This window comes from Ailuropoda melanoleuca, chromosome 6 (genome assembly GCF_002007445.2).
Source record: "Ailuropoda melanoleuca isolate Jingjing chromosome 6, ASM200744v2, whole genome shotgun sequence".
Lineage (NCBI taxonomy): Eukaryota > Metazoa > Chordata > Mammalia > Carnivora > Ursidae > Ailuropoda > Ailuropoda melanoleuca.
In genome coordinates this window covers 99,070,679-99,092,706 of record NC_048223.1, presented here as the reverse complement: position 1 = coordinate 99,092,706, position 22,028 = coordinate 99,070,679, and the positions used below count along the sequence as shown (strand labels likewise).

Below are 22,028 nucleotides of genomic sequence, written 5' to 3'. Positions count from 1 at the left end.
ACTGGAAGACCCCTGAATCATGCTGAGAGGTCAGGAGCCTTGAATAAGTCATTAAAAAATCATTTCTCTTCCCTCGTTCTCTCTCACTTGTAAATTTTTGAGGAAACTCAGCCCTTTCTAGACCCACTGAGCTTTGTAGTGTGTGTGTGTGTGTGTGTGTGTGTGTGTGTGTGTGTTTATGGACCTATATAATTCGCTTTCCTAGATTCTACTGCAGAATGTGTGTCTGTGTGAATTCCTAGTATCCGTGGTGTCACCTCAGTAATGGGAGGTTGTGAGAGTCCCTGTACGCGGGCCATGTGTGTGGATTTTTGGTCACATGTGGGGCTTTTGTGCTGCCTGCAGAGGTGACTGCCTCAGGAGATTTTTGAACTGGACTTTGGAGAAGGCTGCTGGCTGCTTTGAAACCTGCATACTCCTCCCCATGCTCCTGGGCAACTGCTGTGGCTCTCAGGAAAGGCGTGCAGATTTCGATAACTTGAGCACATTTTCATGGCTCCCAGCTGGCCAGAGGCAGAAATTTGACCCCGGGGAGAGCTGTCTCCTGGATCAAACTCTGTACCAAGGTCATCAATTAGTGAGCACACATTTGCCCCAGACTCTTCTTGGCTGAGTCTGAAAAATTCCCGTGGAGGTTTCAGAGAATTTGCAATCTAGATGCAATCTTAGATGGGAATCGGTGTGTGTGTGTGTGTGTGTGTGTNTCCCGTGGAGGTTTCAGAGAATTTGCAATCTAGATGCAATCTTAGATGGGAATCGGTGTGTGTGTGTGTGTGTGGACAGTGTGTGTTGTGGGGCTGGGGAGAGATGCTGGTGTGGAGAGAGGTTGGACCAAATCAGGTTTCCTATGCATTATGCTATGTGGCCGTGGAGAGGAACTGAGGGTTGGAAATCTGCACAGAGGACCCCTGAGGTTGCAGGGTCATCTCCACACCTATTCACTCTGGATCTATTCTCTGTTCCTTCACATCGTCCACAGGGCGTTTCTCCTGCAGTTGTTATCCTGGTAGCAGCCTAGGTCTGAGACACGGTAGCCCCTTGCCTTTGCTTTTGGATCTGAATCTTGAATTCATCTCATTCCTTGCTCTTTCTCTCCACCTTTAGTTTTGAGGACAGTATCTATTTTGATATTCAGAATTCTTGAGCTCTCTTGCAATCAGAGTGGAATGGAAGTGAAATTTCCTAGTGCAAAAGAAAGAGTTGGGGTCCAACTGCCTACGTTGCTGTGTGACCTTGGGGAAGTTACTTAACTTCTCTGAGCATTAGCTGCTTTCCATGCAGAAAATGGGGCTGCTGATACTAAAATCTCTGGTTCTTGCGAGGACCAAAGATAAAGTGTGGAAAATGCCTAGTTCATTATGATGCTCACTGAGTGAGAGGCATTATTATGATAGGATCAGGAGAAGAGTCTCGTTATTTAATTCAGCAAACGTTTACAGAGCCAGGAACTGCCCTCATTGCTGAGGCTCCAGCAGGGAGTGAGCAAGTCCCTGTCTTCAAGGGATGTATAGTTGAGAGGCCCAAATGGGACACCTAACTGTGAGCTTTTGGGAGAGGGCCAGGCTGGCAGTGTGATGGGGCTGTGGTGGAGAGCACTGGGGTGGGAAGCGCTTTTCTTGGGGACAAAAGCACCTTCTTTTGGAAGGTGCTTCTCAGAGAATGGGCCATTTTATTACACACTTTGGGACCCAGCAGTGGTTGGTGGGAGCCTGCTAAGCAGAGAGGGCTGGCAGCCCAAACGGAGGGAATGCCTGAGCAGAGGGCCTGCAGGTGCGTCTGGGCCAGACTGATGGGTGAATGAATGGGCCAGCTGTCCGGGGCCGCAGTGTGCCGTGTCCAGTCCGATGTGATGAGGCCTGAGGCTGGGAAGGTTGGAAAGAGTCAGGAAGGCCTCTCTTCTTGGATTTTCCCTTTGGGGACATCAGGGATGGAGTCCACGGGTGATTTATTATGGAGGAGTGAGGGGAGATCTGGTCTTTGCTGTGTGCAAAACTTCTTGGGTGGGGAAAGGATTTAGAAAGCAGAGGGAGCCTGTCTTTGCAGCAGGCAGGCCTCGAAAGAGCCATTTGAGGAAGAAAAGAATACCCCGAAAAGAGGCCTTGGTGAGAGCCCAGGCAGACTCAAAATAACTGTAGCAAAGACTCTCTCTCATTGATACGGGTGTTGTGCAGGACCAGGCCCAGAACAGCAGCCTCTGAGGCTGTGAAATTTGGAGAGACTGCAGCTGTGCATTTGCCTTTTGTCTCGTGGGCAGTTTCTATGGCAGCCTGTGAGGCCCGGCAACTTTATGATCCTATATCCCACAACTCCGGGTCCAGGCTTATCCCTGCAAGTGGGAAGAAATTGGTGTGCTGCGGGGACTTCTGGGAAGAGGCTGTGCAGGTCCCAGAGCTGTTGAGGAAGTTGGCTCGGCCAGAGGGGCTGTGGGGCTGGTGGGCTGGGTGAGGATGCTGAATAATTCACAGCAGTGGAACAATTAAAATACAGAGTGAGGGTTAGGGGTGCGGTGGAGGAGGCCTGGAAGCTTCATCTCTTTGTAGAATTCAGCCTCAGAGGGACCCAGCCATGGCCACTATTAATTGTCTTTTCTTCCACTCAAGGAGTTTGAATTTCTGTTGGTTTTTTTTTTTTTAATTAAAAAAGTCTTTTAGACTAGAGCATCCAGGAGAGTGTGGTCAGAGAGTGTAGCGTTCCACCCCGGTTACTGATATTCTAGGCTTGTGGGTCCTGGGTGCAGAGATAGGAGAGGCCCAAGGATGGTAAGGCCAGGAAGGGCCCTGGGGAAGGCCCACTGGCTTCCATTTGCACCCCCAGCCCAGCGTGGTCTGTGGCTCATCAGTTTTTGGGGGCTTGCTCTCTTGCCTCCTGGCCAGTTGGTCCACTGCCCTAGCTCCCTGCCTGCTGCAGAGGCCTGGGGGGCCCTTGCCTTTTCCCAGCTTGGCCCCGTGAAACTGAAGGCCCCATTCAATGGGGCTGGGTGGTAAGGCCCAAGGAAGACTTCCCAGAGCTCCCCAGCTGGATTGTCTGGGAACCTGTTGGGAATGCCAAATCACGATTGGGTGGTGGTCATGGAGAGGGGTCAGGGGGCCAGACGGAAGCCATGTCTGCACCGTGGTCTCCTGCGACGGAGACCTGTACTGTGCAGGGGAGGCTGCCTCTAGGTGGGGCTTGCGTCTCTAGTAGCAGGTGCCCTGGGCTTATTGCTGGGTTCTGCATGACTGGAGGCAGGCCCCTGGTGCCATCACTCCATCTGCTGTGAGACTCAGTTTCCCCATCTGTAAACGGAGATGTTGACAGTGTTGCAGGTTGGTGGTGAGGGTTAAGGGAGCCAATGAATGTAGAGGGCCTGGTGGCGTGCTTGGCACAGGGCTGGGGTGTGAAAATGCTTTGTGATTTAACTAGGTGTTGATGTTATTATTATTTTTATTATTTGAGGAGCTCAAGCAAAGGTTTGAGGGTTCAGTGGGGCAGGAGAGAGTTTGGGAGGTGACCACAGGAGTGTTGGCCGTGCTGCAAGCCTGCTCTTCTGGAGTCTGGCTGAGCGGAGCACTCCTTCCTTGTCCCCGCGCATCTTTGTCTCCGTCTCCTGCAGTTTGGAAGAAGGAGCAGGGGGGTAGCAGGCAGGGATTCTCTGCAGGGTGGATGGTGTGATGGCATGGTTCTGGAGCCAGACTGCCTGCGATGTTAGCCCTATTCTGCCACACAGCAGCTGGGGGGGACCTTGGGCAAATTATGGGGTTTAATTAATTCATTCAACAGATAGCTGTCTATGGAATGTCTGCATGGTGCTGAGGGAACGGCGCCGGACAGAAGCCCAAACCGCCTGTCCCTCCTTGAGTTTTAGTCCAGCAAGGGAGGAAGCGATGAATGGCACTATATGAGAATAAACACGGAATTGCAAACTGGGGTCAGTGATCCGGAGGAATGTGTGACTTCCCAGCACCTCTGTTTCCTTGCCTCTAAAGTGGGGACGATGACAGGGCCTGCTGGTTGAAAGGACAGGCTGGTTGTGAGGATTACCTAGGGCAGTGCTTGGAGAAACACTTTGCAGTGAGCCTGGCACACAGCAAGTGCCCCATTAATGGTAGTATTATTATTGTTATTAAGGTGAGAGAATTGCAGGGACAGGAAAGGAACTAGGGTGCCACTCAGGGCTGGATCCCAGCCTGGCCCTGCTCCCTCTTCCCTCACCGTGCAGCCCCCCCATGCCCTGGATCCCCTGTGCACCCTGCCCCTGCCTCCACGCCCGCCCGCTCTGAGGCAGGGGGCTGGCCCTTGGTGGCCCTGGCTGCTCGAGGCTGCCAGCAGGGGCGGCCGTGCTCTTTGGGGCTGGGTGAAGGGCGGTGGGGACAGGCAGCTCCAGCATTATTGGAAGCAGACGGGAGCTCGGCGGAGTTGCCGCCTCCCGTTCTGTGCCGGCATTAGCAGCTCGGCAGGGCTCTCGCTTAATGGGATTTTCTCCCCAAATGCTGTAATTATCGCCATACAAATACTTATTACCCAGAGCAGATGACGGCCGGGCTTTGGGCAGTAGCCAGCGAGCTGGGCTCTGCTCGGGGGGTGGAGAACTGGCTCCTCTTTTTGATGGAGTTTGCAACCCCCTCCTCTTCTTTCTGGAACCCAGCCTGTGGCGGACAAACAGCTGTTGGGCACCTGCTGTGTGCAGAGTGTTGAGAGAGGTCCAGAGTGGACCTGCTCCCCAGGGAGCTTGCAGGCTGGTGGGCGAGAAAGGTCTGTCTGCAGAAGAACAAATGTGTAAAGATGTCTCTAGGGATGCAGAGCACAGTGGCTGCCAGTGCAGGCTTTGGTGTGAGAACAGCCTCGTTTGAATCCTGCCTCCTTCAACGATCACCCGAGAGATCCCAGCCGGCTCACTGGTGACTCAGTTTCTTCATCTGTAAAGTGGAGCCAATGATAGCACTTACCTTGCAGGGCTGTGAGTTCGAATGAAATACTCCATGTCGAGTGGTTATAATAATGTTGGTGCATAGAAGGTACTCGGTCAGTGTTAGAGATGACATGGGCGTGGGGGTGGAAGGGAGGGCTGGACCCCCGCACTGTTGGGGCTTGAGGGCTGGGCAGGGCCTCAGAAGGGACAGAGCTAAAGTGAGGGTGGGGGCATCTGGGGCATCAGAAGGTGTGTGCCATACATTTGGGGAGGAGGGTAAGGAGCAGATCCAGCCGGTGGGGTGCACATTTGTGTTGGTGAGTTCTGAGAGAGGAGATTCAAGTAACGGGTGGGCACCAGGTCGTGGGGCTGGGAAATAGGGAGCCAACAGAGGGAGTGTGTGTGTATTTTTATGATTTTTTTTTAAACTATTCAGTGATTTTTTTTAATATCCAGAGTTGTGCAAATGTCACCAACAATCCAATTTTAGAATATTTTATCACCCCAGAAGAATCCTTTGTGCCATTGTATCTTTTTATTTTGTTATAATTTCAAATTTATAGGGAAGTTGCAACAAAAGTATTAGGAACTCCTATATTTCTATTGTCCAGATTCACCTGTTTATATTTTCCCCCATTTGCTTTATCATGTATTATACACATGTACAGTTTTTTGGGAACTATTTCAGATTAGGTTGGAGGGGCGCCTGGCTGGCTTGGTCGGTAGAGCATGCGGCCCTTGATCTCGGGGTCAGGAGTTCAAGCCCCACATTGGGCATTGGCATAGTGTTTACTTTTTTAAAAAAGTAAAATGAAAGAAGATTAGGGGCACCTAGTGGCTCAGTTGCTTAAGTGTCCGACTCTTGGTTTCGACTCAGGTCATGATGGCATGGGTCATGGGATGGAGCCCTTTATTATTAATAAGCCATTTGTAGGGGATACCTTGAGGCTATGTAACTATCCTGTTCTTCATCAAACTTTTGGTAGTGGTAATGCCCATTGCTGAGACATTTCTAACTTCATCATTTCTTCTCCGTTTATTAGTTGGCATTCTACTGTAAGAAAGAACTTTCCCTTCTCCTCCATCTGTTTGTCAGTTTATTACTGTATGGACTCATGGATTATTATTTTATTCTTTGGGTTATAATTTGTTACTATCGTTATTTATTTTGCTGTTCAGAGTGTCCCACGTTTGGCTGGTGGGAGCCCCTTCAAGCTCTCCCTGTGTCCTTTTGAGAAGACCCTTTGAGCACTTACCCCCAGGGGTTTTGAGTGGAGGGTGACAACTGCAAAATTATGGTTTGAGACCATTCTGTTGCCTGGCTTGGTGTGGAGGATAAACGGAACAGGAGACCAGCTGGCAGTGGGGAGAACAGTTGGTTATGGTGACCCTGACTGTGATTTCTGGCTTGTCCGTAACAATGGTTTTGCTGCCATTGCTGTATTTTTTATTCTTTAAAAATTTCTGAAAACTTATACTTTAAAATAGTTTTAGACTTGCAAAAAAGTTGCAAAAATAGTACAAAGAGAGTTGCCATATACCCTTCACCCAGCTTCCCCTAGTGTTCACATCTTTCTTATCCATAGTGCAATGATCAAAACTAAGAAATTAACATGGATACAGGACTATTAACTAAGCTACGGACTTTATGTGGATTTTACCATCTTCTCCAATAACGTCCTTTTTCTATTCCAGGATCTGGGCCGGGATTCCACATGGTGCTTAGTTGTCATTTCCCCTTATTTTCCTTTAGTCTGTGACAATTCCTTCGTCTTTTCTTGCTTTTCATGACGTGGACACTTTTGCAAAGTACTGGTAAGTTACTTTGTAGAGTGTTCTTCAGTTTGGCTTTGTCTGGTGTTTCTTCCTGATTGGATTGAGGTTATGGATTTCTGCCGGAATGCGATAGGGATGGTGTGCCCTTCTCGGGGCATCCCATTGTGGGGCCGGTGACACTGATACATCTCATTGTTGGGGATGTTAACCTTAATCTCTTGGTTATGATGGTGTTCTGCCAGTTTTCTTCCCTGTGACATTCCTGAATTTGCTTCTGCAGTTAATAAACATCTGGGAGAGATATGTTGAGATTGCCATTGCCTCTTTGTCCTCAAATTCTCACCTACTAATTTTAGCACCCATTAATGGATCTTGCCTGCAACCATTATTATCCAATTTTGATGTTCTATTTCCCTCATTCCTTCTACCTTTATTAAATGGAATTCTTCTGTAGGGAAGAGCACTTTATTGCTTTTTAAGAAGCTGGTTTGTGTGATGGGTGTCTTGGGTTTTGAGTTTCCTGAGGGCAGGATTTGTGTCTCGTGTATCTTTGCATTCCCATTACCTGGTGCATGGTAGGTGCTCACAAAAGTGTGTTCGATGAGTTGTTTTTTCTTTTTTTAAACATTTGGTAAGACATTTTATGTTTCTGATCTTTGCTTTAGAAAACATAGTCATTGTGGGTCGAATAGATGTCCATGTTCCAATCCTGGGAACCTGTGACCGTGTCACCTGACGTGGCACGAGGGGCTTTGCAGGTGCAGCTAAGGATCACGAGATGAGAGATGACCTTGCGTTATCGGGGTGGGCATGACGTCATCCCCGGGTCCCTGTAAGAGAGAGGAGGCAGGAGGGTCAACCCGGAAGGAGGAGACGTAACAATGGAAGCAAGTGGTGGGAGTGGTGGCAGGAGGGGCCACGAGCCAAAAGTGGCCTCCAGAGCTGTAAGAGGATGCATCTGTGTTGTTTTAAGCCCCTGAGCGTGTGGTAATTTGTCACACCAGCAGCAGGCTGTGGCCACAGTCCTCGTGGAGTTAGGCCACAGAGGCTGAGGCACAGGAGGAAGCGGATCGAGACCGAGGCAGAAGGTGCAGAAAGAGCAGATAGGAGGGTCATGGGGCCCCAAGGCTCCAGCCTGGGAGAATGACTTTGTGAATGGAGCGAACCTGGGGAGGGTGGCTGATCCTGGAGGAGAAGCCATGAAGCTGGCTTCTACCGCTTTTGTTTGAATTGCCAATAATCAGCTACATGAAGAAGATGACCCTAAGGGTGGGGATAGGGGATGGTTACTCTGTAGAGTATGTGGACTGGAGACACAGTTGGGAGAGCCTCCTGGAAAAGAGTTGGAACAGAAACTTCAACGGGAATAAGAATTTCCTGGGGGGGCACCTAACTGGCTCAGTCAGGAGAGCGTGCAACTCTTGATCTCGGGGTTGTGGGTTTGAGCCCCATGTTGGGTATAGAGATTACTTAAAAAATAAAATCTTGAAAAAAAGAAAAAAGAATTTCCTGGGAAGCTGGTAGAAAATGCAGATTCCCAGACCCATCCCAGAGATGCTGATTCAGCAGGTTTTTGGCAAAGGCGATTCAGGTGCTTCAGATGCTGGAGGTTCCCAGAGCGCCACGTGAGAAACACTGCTCCTTGCTGGGGTCTCCTGGTGAGGAAAGTACATCCTTTGTGGACCCATGAGGACTGCCTTTAGTTTCTGCCCACAGTAACATGGCAGGGGGTGAAATGGCTGAAGGTGGTCAAAAGGTACTGATTTGCAGTTATACAATCAATAAGTCCTGGGGAGGTCACGTACTGCGTGAAGACGGCGGCTAATAATACTATATTGTATATTATTGTATATTTGGAAGTTGCTAAGAGAGTAGAACTTAAAAGTCCTCATCACCGCGCTGAGCATCTTGCAATATACACGGACATCTAATCAACATGTTGTATGCCTGAAACTAATATAATGTTGTATGTCAGTCGTATATCTCAATTAAAAAAGAGAGCAGACAACAAGGAGGATAAGGTGGAGAGGCTGGGGGCGCTCCTGGCATTGGTGCATCTGAACTTGGCCCGGGAGTTGTTGCCCACGCCAGAGAAGGAGTTTGGAGATGAGGAGGAGGCTTAACCTGGGAGAGCAGCCAGGCTGTCTGAGGACCAGGGCCGAGGACAGCTTCTGGACCTGTGGTGAGGGGGTCACTGGTCAAGCTGGGCAGCCGGTTTCCTGGGAGAAGTGGGAGGCAAGGCAGATGGTTGGGAGCGAGTCGGTGGTGAGGAAGTCTGTGGGAGGAGAGAACACGCCAGAGCTCCGAGGGGGAGCGGATGGACTGGAGAATGGAGGGGACGGGGGTGATTTGGGAAGGAGGAGCCAGACAACTGGGGATGGGGGAGATGGGTCAGAGAAGGAGAGTGGCAGTGAGGAATTGGGGTGGTGTCTGTGGTCACCATGGAGAGTCCTCCCCTCCCTGCCCCCCGGACCAGTCTCAGAGCGATGCTTTACCCTCCTCTGCCCTTTTACTGCTCACAACGGTCCTGGGAGGAAGGTATTATCACCGCTCTGCCTATGAGGAGAAGGTCGGAAGGCACATCATATGCTTGGGGGCACAGATGGCTGTTGAGTGGGGTGCCCAGGGTCCCCGAGCCGTGAGGCTCTGAGACGTGTATGTGTTTGGTTTTTAAATCAGACTGCCATACCACCTATCTTAGTAAGTCCTGGCTTCTTGCATCCATTCATTTATCAAACATTCACTCAGCACCTATAGAACCCCTGTCAGGGCTTAGCGCCGGAGCGTAGCGGCAAACTGGCCACGAATGAGCCCAACCTGCACATGTTTACAGGGTGGACCCAAGTGCGGGCCGGCTCAGGGAGGGTGTTCAGCTTCAGGCTGGTGGCGAGCAGAGTTGGGGGGAGGCAGGGAGATGGTGCTGCAGATGCAGGTGAGTGTCGGTGAGTTAGCTGGCAGATAACCTCTCAGGGGCCTGGAGTGGGCAGTGGGTGGAGAGAGGGCTGACAGGCAGTGGACACAGAGGCTTGGTGGCTGGCAGTGGGGCACCGGCTGCAGGGCTGTGGTTGAGGGGTGGGCCCCAGACCTAGGAAGGGGATTGGCAAGAGCAAGGCCAGATGTTGGTCATGAAGAGACCGCTGTACGGTCTGGACCTCAGAACAGAATACAGCACGGAATTGGGGTTAACAACTGGACCCTGACCGCCTCCTACCCACCAGGATGGCTGCTATCAAAAGACAGGAAATAACAGTTGGTGGCGAGGATGTGGGGACATTGGCACCCTGGTGTACTGTTTCTAGGAACGTAAAATGGTGCAGCCCCTCTGGAAAACATTCTGATGATCCCTCAAAAAATTAAACAGAATTACCATATGACCCAGCAGGTCTGCTTCTGGGTAGACACCCAAAAGATTGAAAATAGGGTCTCAAAGATATTTGTATGTTCGCTGCAGCATCATTCACAAGAGCTAGAGGGTGGAAGCCGCCCATGTGTCCGTCCGCAGTAGAATGGACGAACACAGCGTGTGTATGCACACATGCGGTAGAATATAATTCAGCCTTAGAAAAGAAGGGACCCTGTCACATGCTGCAACGTGGATGAACCTTGAGGACATTATGCTGAATGAAATAAGCCACTCATAGACAAATACTATATGATTCCACTTATACGAAGAATCTAAAAGAGTCAAATTCACAGGGCGCCTGGTTAAGTGTCTGCCTTCAGCTCAGGTCATGACCCCAGGGTCCTGGGATCGAGCCCCACATCAGGCTTCTTGCTCAGTGGGTAGTCTGCTTCTCCTTCTCCCTCTGCCCTCCACCCGGCTTGTGCGTGTGCTTGCTCTCTCTCTCGTGCGCTTTCTCGCTCTCTCAAGTAAATAAATCTTTAAAAAAGTAGTCAAATTCATAGAGACAGAAGCAGAATGGTGTTTGCCAGGGTCAAGGGGGAGGGAGGAGTGGAGAGTTATCATTTAACGGGAACAGAGTTTTGGTTTTTCAGGATGAAAACAATCTCTGGAGATCTGTTGTACAACAACGTGAATATGCTTAACACTGCTGACCTGAAAATGATTTAAGTGGTAGATTTTGTTATGTGTATTTTATTGGAAATTAAAAGAAGAAAAAAAAAAAAGAGCGAGCTGGGCCCTGGAGTCAGACATGCTTGGGCTTGCCTCTTCAACGTCCTTACCAGCTAGCTGATCTTGAACAAGTCACTTACGTGTTTTATGCCTCAGTCTTCTCATAATGTGAGTCAGAACTGATAATAAACTTTGAATCGGTGCTGTCATGAGGCTTCAGTGAGTTGGCTTGGTTGTGATAGGATAGATACTGTTAGTATTCAAGCCAAGACGACAAGCCGGGTCCCCGGGAGCCCAGGGCAGAGCCGGACCCGTAGCAACTCAGCCCTGGCCTGGGGCCCCTGACTACTCGTCTCTGGGGCTTCTGGATTTATTGCGTGCTGGATGGCAGTCCTGGCACGGGTGTTGGTACCAGGTCTGTGGGCTCTGTTGGGAGGGAGGAGCGGATCAGGGGAGCCTCCTGGTCATGACCCACCCACTGATGCCTGAGGACTGTGGGCAAGTCTCCGCCAGCTGATGGGAGAGTGGGCCGCGCTTCGGCTGAGATAAGCCAGCAGCAGCTGGGCTCGGTGGGCAGGATTACTCAGTCAGCCTATTTTCACTCTATTTAGAGAACACTTACTGTGTTGAGGGTGTTGGGCATAGAGCAGAGAGCAGACCACGGGTGCCCTCTGCCCCTCCTAGCCTGGCAGGAGAGGGACTGGCCTTTCACAAAGGGCTCATATTGCACACGACTCCCAATTCCAATCCCAGCTCTGGCGGAGGAGCTGAGTGGACGCATCGGGAAGGCTGGTCTGGAACAGCTGTTTCCGCCGAAGCCCCGAAGGACGGTCGGGGTCAGTCAGGGTGTGTGTTGGCGGGCAGGTGAGGAGAAGAGGACTGTTCTGGGCAGTTCTGGGCTGAGAGAGCAGCATGGGCAAAGGCTCTGCGTCAGGAGTGCTGGGTATGTTGAGGCAAGTAGAGGAGTGGAGCCGCGGAAGCCCTGGGGGTCGCTGTTTTCCTGTGAGAGCTACCAAGGAAATCCGTCTTTTAACCTGTGGGTTGTGTGGGAAGTCATTGGTAACACAGCAGTGTCCTGTGTGGGTGGAGCTTTTCTTGGCAGATGTCCATTTGGGGAGAGCATTTCTTTTTAATTTTTGATTTTTTTTGTTTTAAAAATGTATGTATTATTATTTTAAAAGTATTTTATTTTTAAGTAATCTCTACTCCCAGCGTGGGGCTCGAACTCACAAACCCGAGATCAAGAGTTGCATGCTCTACTGACTGAGCCAGCCAGGTGCCCCCCAGATTTATTTATTTTTAAGTCGAAGTATAATTGATACATTAGTTTCAGGTGTACAACATAACGATTCAGTAAGGGAGAGAACTTCTCCTCCCTCCCTCCCTCCCTTCCTCATAGTAGGCTCCACACCCAGGGTGGAGCCCAATATGGGGCTTGAACTCATGACTCTGAGATCCAGACCCGAGCTGAGATCAAGAGTTGGGTGCTTAACCAACTGAGCCACCCAGGTGCTCCGAGGGGGAACATTTCTCAGTGTAGGTTTTTTTTCCCTTTGTGTTGGGGGGCAGGGAAACTCAGAAAACCCCCTCAGCCAATGCTGTTTGGAATATGTCCATTTTAATGCAAATCTGTTCATGCCTTCAAGAAATACTTCCTGCAGCATCTCTGAGGTGCCACTACCCTGTTAGGTCCTGAGGATACAATAGTGAGAAGAAACCAGCACAGTCCAGGTCCTCGAGGAGCTATAAACCCCTGTAGGGGCGAAGAGAGCAGTCAAGGAAGCCCCCGGATCCATGTCAGATTGCCTCTGGCTCAAGCTGCAGAGGAGGGCCTGGGGTGTTCTGCAGGCCTGTGATAGGGAGTGTGAACAGCTGGAGGGAAGAGTTGGAATCAGGCAAAGAGGAAGGAGTCTTCTAGGCAGAAGGGATGGCCCTTCAAAGGCCCTGCCACAGGAGGGAGCGAATCAGAACAGGGCATGTGGGGCAGGCCACGTGGGCCTTGTAGCTCCTGGTGAGGAGATTTTTGTCTCAATTCCAAGAGGATGGGGATTCACGGAAGGGCTTAAGTGGGGAGTGACACGATCAGATCTGCATCTTGAAAGGATCCCTCTGGCCGTGGCTAGGAGAGCAGATCGGAGGGGAGCCAGAGGGAATGTGGGGCGCCCAGTGAGGAGGCTCTATGGGGCCCCGGGCACTCCAGGCACTAGGGCGTGGGTGTGCAGTGGGGCGGCCTGCAGGTTGGGGTGTTCAATCTGACGTCCGGGGGCCCATTCTTCCTTCCCTCCGTTCTCCCTTCGGACTCTGCAGGCACTCGTCGCCGCGGATTTGGCCAGCGGAGGACTTCAGGGAACAGAGCCGAGAGGCACAGTGCCCAGCCCAGAGGCCTGTCTTGGCCCCAGTCAGAGCTGCGTGTTTCCTTTTTTGGCGATCCTGCAGTAAGGGATTTGGAGGGTGGCCTGAGCCTCCCCGCTGCTGTTGCAGCCTTGGGGCGCTGTGGGAAGGTTCTGGTCCCTTAGGGAACTAGTACTAGAGGTGGTGGAGCTCTAGGGCAAGAAATGTTCGTGAGGCACGTGGGACCCCCCAGAACACGCCGCGAGGGACCTGGGCTGTTTATTCCCGCAGTGCTCGGAGAGCCGAGGGTTCGTGCTTTCACTGTATCCCCAAACACCCTGGTGCTGGGGGTCTGATTTTTGTTTCCTGAGAGGATTCGAGGAATCCTTGTGTGTTTCTGTTTTTATCTTGATAACTTTGCTTCAGAGGATTTTCTCCCAAATCTTCTACCACTGAGGCTTTTCTTTCAGGCGAGGACCACACAGGAGCTGATGGAAATCAGGGCCGTCTGCCACTGGGGTGCATTTCCTCCTGGGGGAGAAGGATGGACGTACACTCCTCACTGTTGCAAGAGAGAGAACTGTTGTAGGCCACCTTCACTGGGCTTTCCCATCCCGGGGCCTGCGGAGCGTGGGCAGCTGCCGGCGCCTCCCTGCTCAGTGCGGCACTGCGCCCCAGCACCAGCCTGAGCCGTGCCTGGGGCACCAGCCTGAGCCGAGCTGGTGGAGCCGTGTCCTTGAGGGAAGCCGCGGCAGTAGTGGGAGTAGTGCCCTAATTGCAGCAGGTGAAACTAATGCAGAGGGCACGTGTGTGTGCTTGTGTGCCAGGCATTGCTCTCGGCGTTTCAGAAATATTAAGTCATTGAGACGCTTGGGTGGCTCAGTCGGTTAAGCATTTGACTCTTGGTTTTTCGGCTCCGGTCATGATCTCAGGGTCTTGAGATCAAGCCCTGTTTCAGGCACTGTGCTCAGTGGGGAGGCTGCTTGAGATTCTCTCTCCCTCTCCCTGCCCCTCTCTGAAATAAATATTAAGTCATGCATACCTCACCACACCTCTAAGAGGTGGGTACTATCATTACCCTCCTTGTATAAATGGGGAAACTGAAGCACAGAGAATTTAAGCTACATGCCCAAGGTTACACAGCTAGTGATGGTGGAGCAGGAATTTGAAACCAGACAGTTGGGCTCCAAAGGCTAAGCTCTTAGCTACTAGGAACACAGGAGGCTCAGCCGGCTGGGGACCCCCTGATATTGTTGCTTAGGCAAAGGACATGGTCTTAGTGCAGGGTCCCAGGGTTTCCTACCCAAAGCCTCCAAGTTGTTTCTCATGAGCACTTGGGGTGAGGGGTGGGCTCGACAGTCATTGGTAGGAGGCATCATGATGGGGGGAGGGGAAGAACATGGAATCATGCCGACCTGGGTTTGATCCTAGCCCTACCCCTAGTGTGGCCCTGGGCAATCGCTTCATCAGTTCTGTGCCTTAGTTTCCTCCTCAGCAAGGTAGAGAGAGCAGGACTGGACTCACTGGTGAGGGCGGCGTGAGATGAAGCGTGCTTGGAGTTAGGCTCCAAGCCTGCCCACTGTGGGCGCCCAGCAGGGGGGAGTGGCGGACGTGGGCGCTGGCACAAGAGCCTCAGGGAGCCTGGGGAGCTCTGGACCGGGGTTTTTCCTGGAAACCAGGCCTGGCACCCCCCTGGAGGCCCACCCTATTTGGCTGCTCTGGTTGCAAAGGTCTTAAGGTTACAGCAGCTTCTCCCAGCTTCTTTGCTCCCAGGCGGCTTGCTGGTGGGGGGGGGGGGAGTCTCCATAGCAATACTCAAGGACCACCTGTTGGAGGAATCATGTTGGAGAAAAATGACCTCCTTGCCTCATTCCATCATCTTCTGCTGAGGGTTTGAGGGGAAGTGGTTGGCCCACGTTGGAAACTCAATTCTGGTGGGCTTCCCTGCTGATGGGGCGAGGGTGGGCTGCCCAGTGGAGGTCATGCTCTGGGCCCAAGTGGCAATAATGCATCCTTAGCAGCAGCCCTCAGACCTGGGTGCCTGATCCGAGCTGCTGCTGCCTCCCAGCCTGCCTCCAGAGGGCGCTGCCCTGAGAGGAGGCCCTTAGCTCCTGGGTTAGAGAGCAAGGCTGATGGGGGAGGCAGGGGGCTGGGTGGGCTTGGGTGTCTGTGGACATTCTTGTCCGGAAGCAGAGGGCTTCCTGAGAGAGAGGCTGTATTTGCCCCATCATTCGCCTGCCTGTCCCAGATTTTTTCTTGTGTGGAGGTGGGGTGGGGTGCCAGAAGCAAGGGGGTGGGGCCACCTGATATTGGGCTAAGGAACAGGTCTGGAGCCTGAGCAGGGGGGCTGGTGCCAAAGGGTAAGAGGAGAGGCATGTGACTATGATGTCACCAGAAGTCCTTGCGAGGNAGGCATGTGACTATGATGTCCCCAGAAGTCCTTGCGGGGGCCCCCCCCCCCGCCCCACCTCATGGGAATTCCATTCTCAGGGATTCCTGACTTCCATGTTGGGCCCTGCCTTGTTCAGACAAGTCTTAACATTTTCCTTTGCCTCAGTTTCGTTGCATGTGAAATGAACAATTATTGAAGTCAATTGTCTTATAAACCATGGTTGCCACAAGAAAGAATGAGGCAGTTATTCTAAAATTCACCAGGTTTTTCATGACTTTTGGCTGAGTAATATCATATCTAGGAAAGTATTCCTCCCAAATGCCCACCAAGCTTTGTGCAGTGCTGTTGATAATTGAATGATATCAAAACAGCCCAGGTGTCCAGTAGCCAGGGTTCAAGGAATACCCCAGTAACTTGGTATATTCAAATGCAGGGGTAATTGATGGCCATTCAAAAATGATCAGTGGGGAACAAACAGGGTATAACATTGTGGAAGGAGTGCGTACCATGTATGTCTCACTCATCCCCATACCTTCAGAACCTTGCAAAATGCTTTGCAAACAGTAAGTCTTCAATCAGTTAAATTATTTCAACTATAAGAATTGTGTCCAAAGAAAATAGGCTTGGAAGAAACTATTCCAGAATATTAACAGGGGTTATTTCTGGGTGATGAATTTATGTGTGATTTTAATTTTTTTCTTTATTCTTCAGAAAATTGAAAAAAATTCAACAGTATGCATCTATTACTCTTGTTTTTAATTATTTTATTATTATTTTCTTTAGAGAGAGAGCAGGCATGGGTGGGGGGGCAGAGGGAGTGGGGAGAGAGAACCCCAAGAACTCCACGCCCAGCACAGAGCCTGACCAGGGGCCTGATCCCAGGACCTTGAGATCATGACCTGAGCCACAATCGAGAGCCAGACACCCAACCGACTGAGCCATCCAGTTGCCCTGTATTACTCTTATTTTTATTTTATTTTTTTTAGAATTCTATTTTTTTTTAATTTTTAAGATTTTATTTATTTATTTGACAGAGAGAGAGACAGCCAGTGAGAGAGGGAACACAAGCAGGAGGAGTGGGAGAGAAAGAAGCAGTCTCCCAGCAGAAGAGCCTGATNAGAGAGAGAGACAGCCAGTGAGAGAGGGAACACAAGCAGGAGGAGTGGGAGAGAAAGAAGCAGTCTCCCAGCAGAAGAGCCTGATGTGGGGCTCGATCCCAGAACTCCAGGATCATGCCCTGAGCCGAAGGCAGACGCTTAACGACTGAGCCACCCAGGCGCCCCTACTCTTATTTTNGGGCTCGATCCCAGAACTCCAGGATCATGCCCTGAGCCGAAGGCAGACACTTAACGACTGAGCCACCCAGGCGCCCCTACTCTTATTTCTAAATGCAATAACTTCAGTGTTATGTTGACTTATAAAAATATAGATGTAAATTGAAAAATTCAAGCAAGGGCACCTGGCCTGGGTGGCTCAGATGATTGGGCATCTGCCTTCGGCTTAGGTCATGATTTCGGGGTCCTGGGATTGGGCCCCACGTTGGGCTTCCTGCTCAGCGGGGAGTCTGCTTCTCCCTTTCCCTCTGCTTCTCCCCCTCTGCTCATGTGCTTCTTCTTTCTCTGAAATGGATAAATAAAATATTTATTTATTTGTTTTTTAAGGTTTTATTTATTTATTTGACACAGAGAGAGAGACACACACAGTGAGAGGGGGAACATAAGCAATAGGAGTGGGAGAGGGAGAAGCAGGCTTCTCGCTGAGCAGGGAGCCCGATGCGGGGCCCGATCCCAGGACCCTGGGATCACTACCTGAGCTGAAGGCAGATGCTTAACGACTGAGCCACCCAGGTGCCCCTAAATAAAATCTTCAAAAAAAATTCAAGCAGTGCAGAAAAGTATAAAAAAGAAACTAAAACCACCATTTAACAGTTATGGGCATTAATATGTGGCAGATAGCCCCCAGGGAGCTCTCTTTGCGCACATACCAGGATGAACATGTGTGTAGCTTTTACGAGCGGGCTCATAGAATACAAGCTGTCTTGTAACCCTTATACCACAAACTATATCATGGACATCTTACCCTGTTAGTACAAACTGATTTGTACCCTTTTATTTATTTTTATTTTTAAAAGATTTTATTTATTTATTTATTTGTCAGAGAGAGAGAGAGCACAAGCAGGGGGAGCGGCAGGCAGGGGAGAAGCAGCGGGTAGGACCCTGGGATCATGACCTGAGCAGAAGGGACGCTTAACTGACTGAGCCACCCAGGCGTCCCTGATTTGTACCCTTTTAAAAGGCTCTGTAGTATCTAGTTTCCCAGATGCGCTGGAAGGTCAACTAAACGTTGCTTTGGTGATGTCCATTTACGTTTAGCATTTTTGCTCTTGTCATCAGTGCCGATATGTCATTATAATAAAAAAATTGAAACCAAAAATTGCTTGTGGTTTTGGGTTTGGGGCTGAAAGTTTCAGCAGGATGGCCCAAAGGGAACCAGGCCTGCTTGCAGAGGGCACCCGTTTGAAGTGCTTGTTAAGGATGTTCTCGATGCTCGAAGCACGATTGTGAGCAGAAGGGGTAGGTTGGGGTGTGCTGCAGGTGAGGCTCAGAGGTGGCTGTTTCGGGGAAGAATATTTAGTCCAAGAAAAAGACCCTCACATTGAAAAGAGCCTGTCTCACGTGGAGAGGGCCTCTCACAGCATCTAGGGTGGGAAGTGTCTCAGTCTGGGCTCTCATCAGGGACCCCGTTACCTTGGAGAGGCCTCAAGCCCTTCTGAGAGATCCTGTTTGAAAAGAGATGTGGAGGGAATGAGTTTTTCCAGCTGCTGGTCAGGATCAGGAGACAGACTCAGGGGAAGGCAGAGGGAGTGATGGGTTGAATGCGTTATCCACTTGTCCCCGGCCCGGCCTGCTGGAAGAAGCCTGGGCCCTCGGATCAGATGGCTGTGTCCGCTCTGCTCTGTCATGTACCAGCTGGTGACCTCTGGAAGACACCTGACCTCTCTGAGGCACAATGTCCTCGTCTGTAAGATAGGCGCTGTCACTGCTTTCCAGCCCCTCATGAGGATGTCCATAGAGCCCGGGTTCTGGAGTATGTGGAAACTAAAATATGGGGTTTCGGTGGTGCAACTCTAGAACATTGTCTAGGCCAAAACACTTCCTACATGCTTACAGGGCAGGGACCTTGCTGTTTTCAAAGTAGCTGGGATTTGGGTTGACCGGGTTGGTGAGCGAGGAAGCTGGGCTGCAGGAGAGTAGGGTGTGTGTGTGTGTGTGTGTGTATGTATGTGTGTGTGTGTGTGTGTGCGCATGTGCATTGGGATGGGGTAGTTAGGTTGTTGCCAAGCACAGGAGTGACTGTGACGCGGTGAGAAAGAGGAGAAGGTGGTGTGGATGTGAACACAGAGCTGCCACAGGGAGACAGATTAGATGCGGAGGTGACAGCTGGGTGGGGGGCTAGGGCCGATTGAGATTCTGCTGTGTGTGGCTCAGGGGAAGAACTTTCTGGGGAGTGCTGTAGCGGCCTCCTGGAAGGACCTGCTTTTCTGAGGCTGCACGAGCTCCCTGTGAGGAGAAGTGGCCTGGCAGAGGCGAGTGAGCTTCCCTGGGAGGCTCAGCAGGGACCAGATGGCCTCTCCGGTGGGCTCCATGTCCAAGGTGCCCAGGTCATGGTTGGAGAGGGCCAAGGAGGAGCACATGTAGCCTTGGAAGGGAGGAGGGGCCAGAGGCTGGGGTAGAATGGGGAGAGGAGCCACTGCAGCTCAGGCCTGGCCGTGGGATCCAGCCAGTGGGCCCTCTCCCTTCCTCGACCCTGCCCTCTTTCCCCTCGATGCAGGACTGACCTCGTGGTAGGCTCTTGCCTGCAGGCCTCCTTGGCTCCCTGTCTTCCTCTGCTTGCTTTCTCAGGCCCCCTGTGATCTGGACTTGCATTCCCCCAATGCTGCTTCCCATAGCTCCTGACCCCCCACCTGTCTCCTCCCTCAGCCCCCAGATACTCCGGGGTGCTCTTTCTTGGAATGTCCACTCCGTCCCTCTCACTGGGCACATCTGCCTTGTCTTTTAGGCCTCAGCTTAAGTCCCATGTCCTCAGTCTCCTTAAAATGCATGGCCCACCCTGCTCTCTCCTGTTCTGACTCTGGATAGCTCGTAGGAGCCTGTGCCACCAGATGATAGCATTGCTCTCTGTAAGGGGACCCTTTCCCAGCACAGGCCATGCTCTGTACTTGTTTAGGCCCCATGCTAACCCACTGAGATAGTCACAGTTATTATCCCCACTGTATAGATGGGGGATCCACCTGAATGACCTCCCATCAGCTAGTTTCCAAAATCTTCCCTGCAAGAATTTCTTGTCTCTCTAATCAGCCTGAGCTCTTTCTGGGCAAAAACCATGACTTTGGCTCCCACAGCTCTCCCAGCAGCGAGCCTGTGCCCCGTGCATTTCCCTGGCTGCAAGTATGGGCCCCGGCTTGTTGGGCCTTGACATAGATGTGGGGGTGGCAGGGCTTGGCTGGGACGCACCCAGCCCCATTGGTGAGAGGACAGGCTGGAGTTCGGTGGACCGGGAGTGTGGAGCTGAGCCGTGACGTGGGGGCCCGCCCTGGGCCTCTCACCATTTTGTTCTCCTTTCCTCACCAGGGAACTCAATGGGAACAACATCACTCGGATCCACAAAAACGACTTTGCGGGGCTCAAGCAGCTGCGGGTGCTGTGAGTATGGGCCCCTGCTTATCACCTCCCTCCTGCCCCACCCTAGGCAATGGCCCTGTGGGTCCCCTGGCTGTGGGTTGTAGCATTGTAGGCCAGCACGGCCTCTCCCTGGGGAGTCAGGCTTCAGCTGAGCAGCTGCTGCCATGCACGGGCCTGAGAAGGTGGGCGTAGCGCGGGCACCAGCACTCGCCGCCTGGCAGGACCTGGGCTGGGCGATGGGGCATCTTATCCTGGGATGAGGGCAGACCGGGTGACCATGAGGAAGCTTTAAGTCTCTGGCTTGGTCTGCTGGGGCCGCCCTCACAAAAGACCACAGACTGGGTGGCTTAAAGACAGAAATGTATTCTCTCACAGTTCTTGAGGCTAGAAGACTGCGATCAAGGTGTCATCCAGGTTTTCATAGTGAGGCCTCTCTTCTTGGCCATGCTTTTGCTGTGATCTCACATGGCCTTTCCTCTGTGTGTGGACAGAGTGAGGTCTCTGGTGTGTCTTCTTCTTCTTATAAGGATACCAGTCCTATCAGACTAGGACCCTACCATTTTGATGTCATTAGGCCTTGATTACCTCCCTACAAGCTCCATCTCCAAATCATGCTGGGGGTTAGGGCTTCTGTGTATGAATTATGGGGAATGCATTTCAGTCCATGACAGTCTGCATAGTTCTTTGGACTCTGTGTCTCAGAAAGACTCCCCAGTGAGGCTACAGCCCCCCTGACTTGAGAGGGTAGGTGAGTGGGGACAGTTGAGGACAGAAGTGGCTCTCCTCGGGTGCCTGACAGTGGCAGATATCGGAGTGACAGGTGTGGCTCCATTGGGGTTGGCCACTAGCCAGCAAAGGAGCCATCAGTAGCATTTTGCTTGTTGAACTGGGTAGGGGTGAAGAGTGAGGAAGGGAGGGGTGGATCCCTTCATCTCTTCCTACTCTGCGGCTCTCAGACACATGCATGCATTCTGATGCATTCAACATCAGACAATCATAGGGTCCTCACCCCCTACTCCCAGGGTAGTGCAAGGGTCCTGGGGCCCGAGTTCTTTCAGAACTACTTTGGTGCTCTGAGGGTCTTTGGTGGGGCTGGGGACCTTGTGGTCTCCATCTTCTCTGGGGTCATAACTATCAGTCACTGGGCAGGAGTCTCTGCTGCTCCAGAACCCACTGACCTTTGACTCCTTCCCAGGCTCCAGGAATCTCTTCTGAGTCTGGGAAAACCCTCCTTCCCTCCTGGCATCCCTCACCCACTCTGTCCTCCAGCATGAGCTCCTCAACAGCTCAGGCTTTTGGAAACAAGGTGGAGGAAGAGAAGTGTGTGGTAGCAGCTTCTGCCCCTTGCCCTCCCCCAAACCTCCTCTGAGGTCCACATGGGACCCCAAGCCACCTGCTTAGGACTGGACTGGGGAAAACGCAGGGAGAAAAGTATACATGATGATCTCCAAAGATACCATGCAACCAGCAAATGCCTGCCAGCCGGATGTTCTGGGCCGTGGGGAGCGTTGGCGGTGAGGAGGTGTGGTCTCATGGAGCCAGGTGGTTGAGCTGGCAGCGGATGGGGCCAGGTGGTGTAGGGGTGCAGGCAGAGGGGGAGTTGTCTGCCAACTGCAGAGTGTGTTTGCTGCATGTGTGGGCTCTGCCCAGTTGGCACAGTCTCCCCTCCCCCTGCTACTGGTCCATCCCCTGGCTCTGCCCCTTGGACATGAGCCCTCTGGGCCGAAGGAGGGCATGGGCGCCGGAAGCTCGGAGTAACCCCTGCTGCCTGGGTCCCGGCTTCCTGGAACAAGGATGCCTTTGGAGCCACGGCCTGGTGCCCTGGTGCCCTGTGGCAGAGGGGTCCATGCAGGCTCAGGGGTTGGAAGTGTATCTTGCTGTCAG

At 51.8% G+C, this 22,028-nt stretch overlaps 1 protein-coding gene across 1 annotated transcript in view; it reads left to right on the top strand.

The window, feature by feature from the left end:
- SLIT1 (slit guidance ligand 1) overlaps positions 1-22,028 on the top strand; it is a 163,910-nt gene that overhangs the window by 1,310 nt on the left and 140,572 nt on the right. Inside the window, 1 exon segment of the mRNA XM_011222001.3 lies at positions 20,094-20,165. Within this exon segment, the coding sequence (XP_011220303.2) occupies positions 20,094-20,165 (72 nt within the window).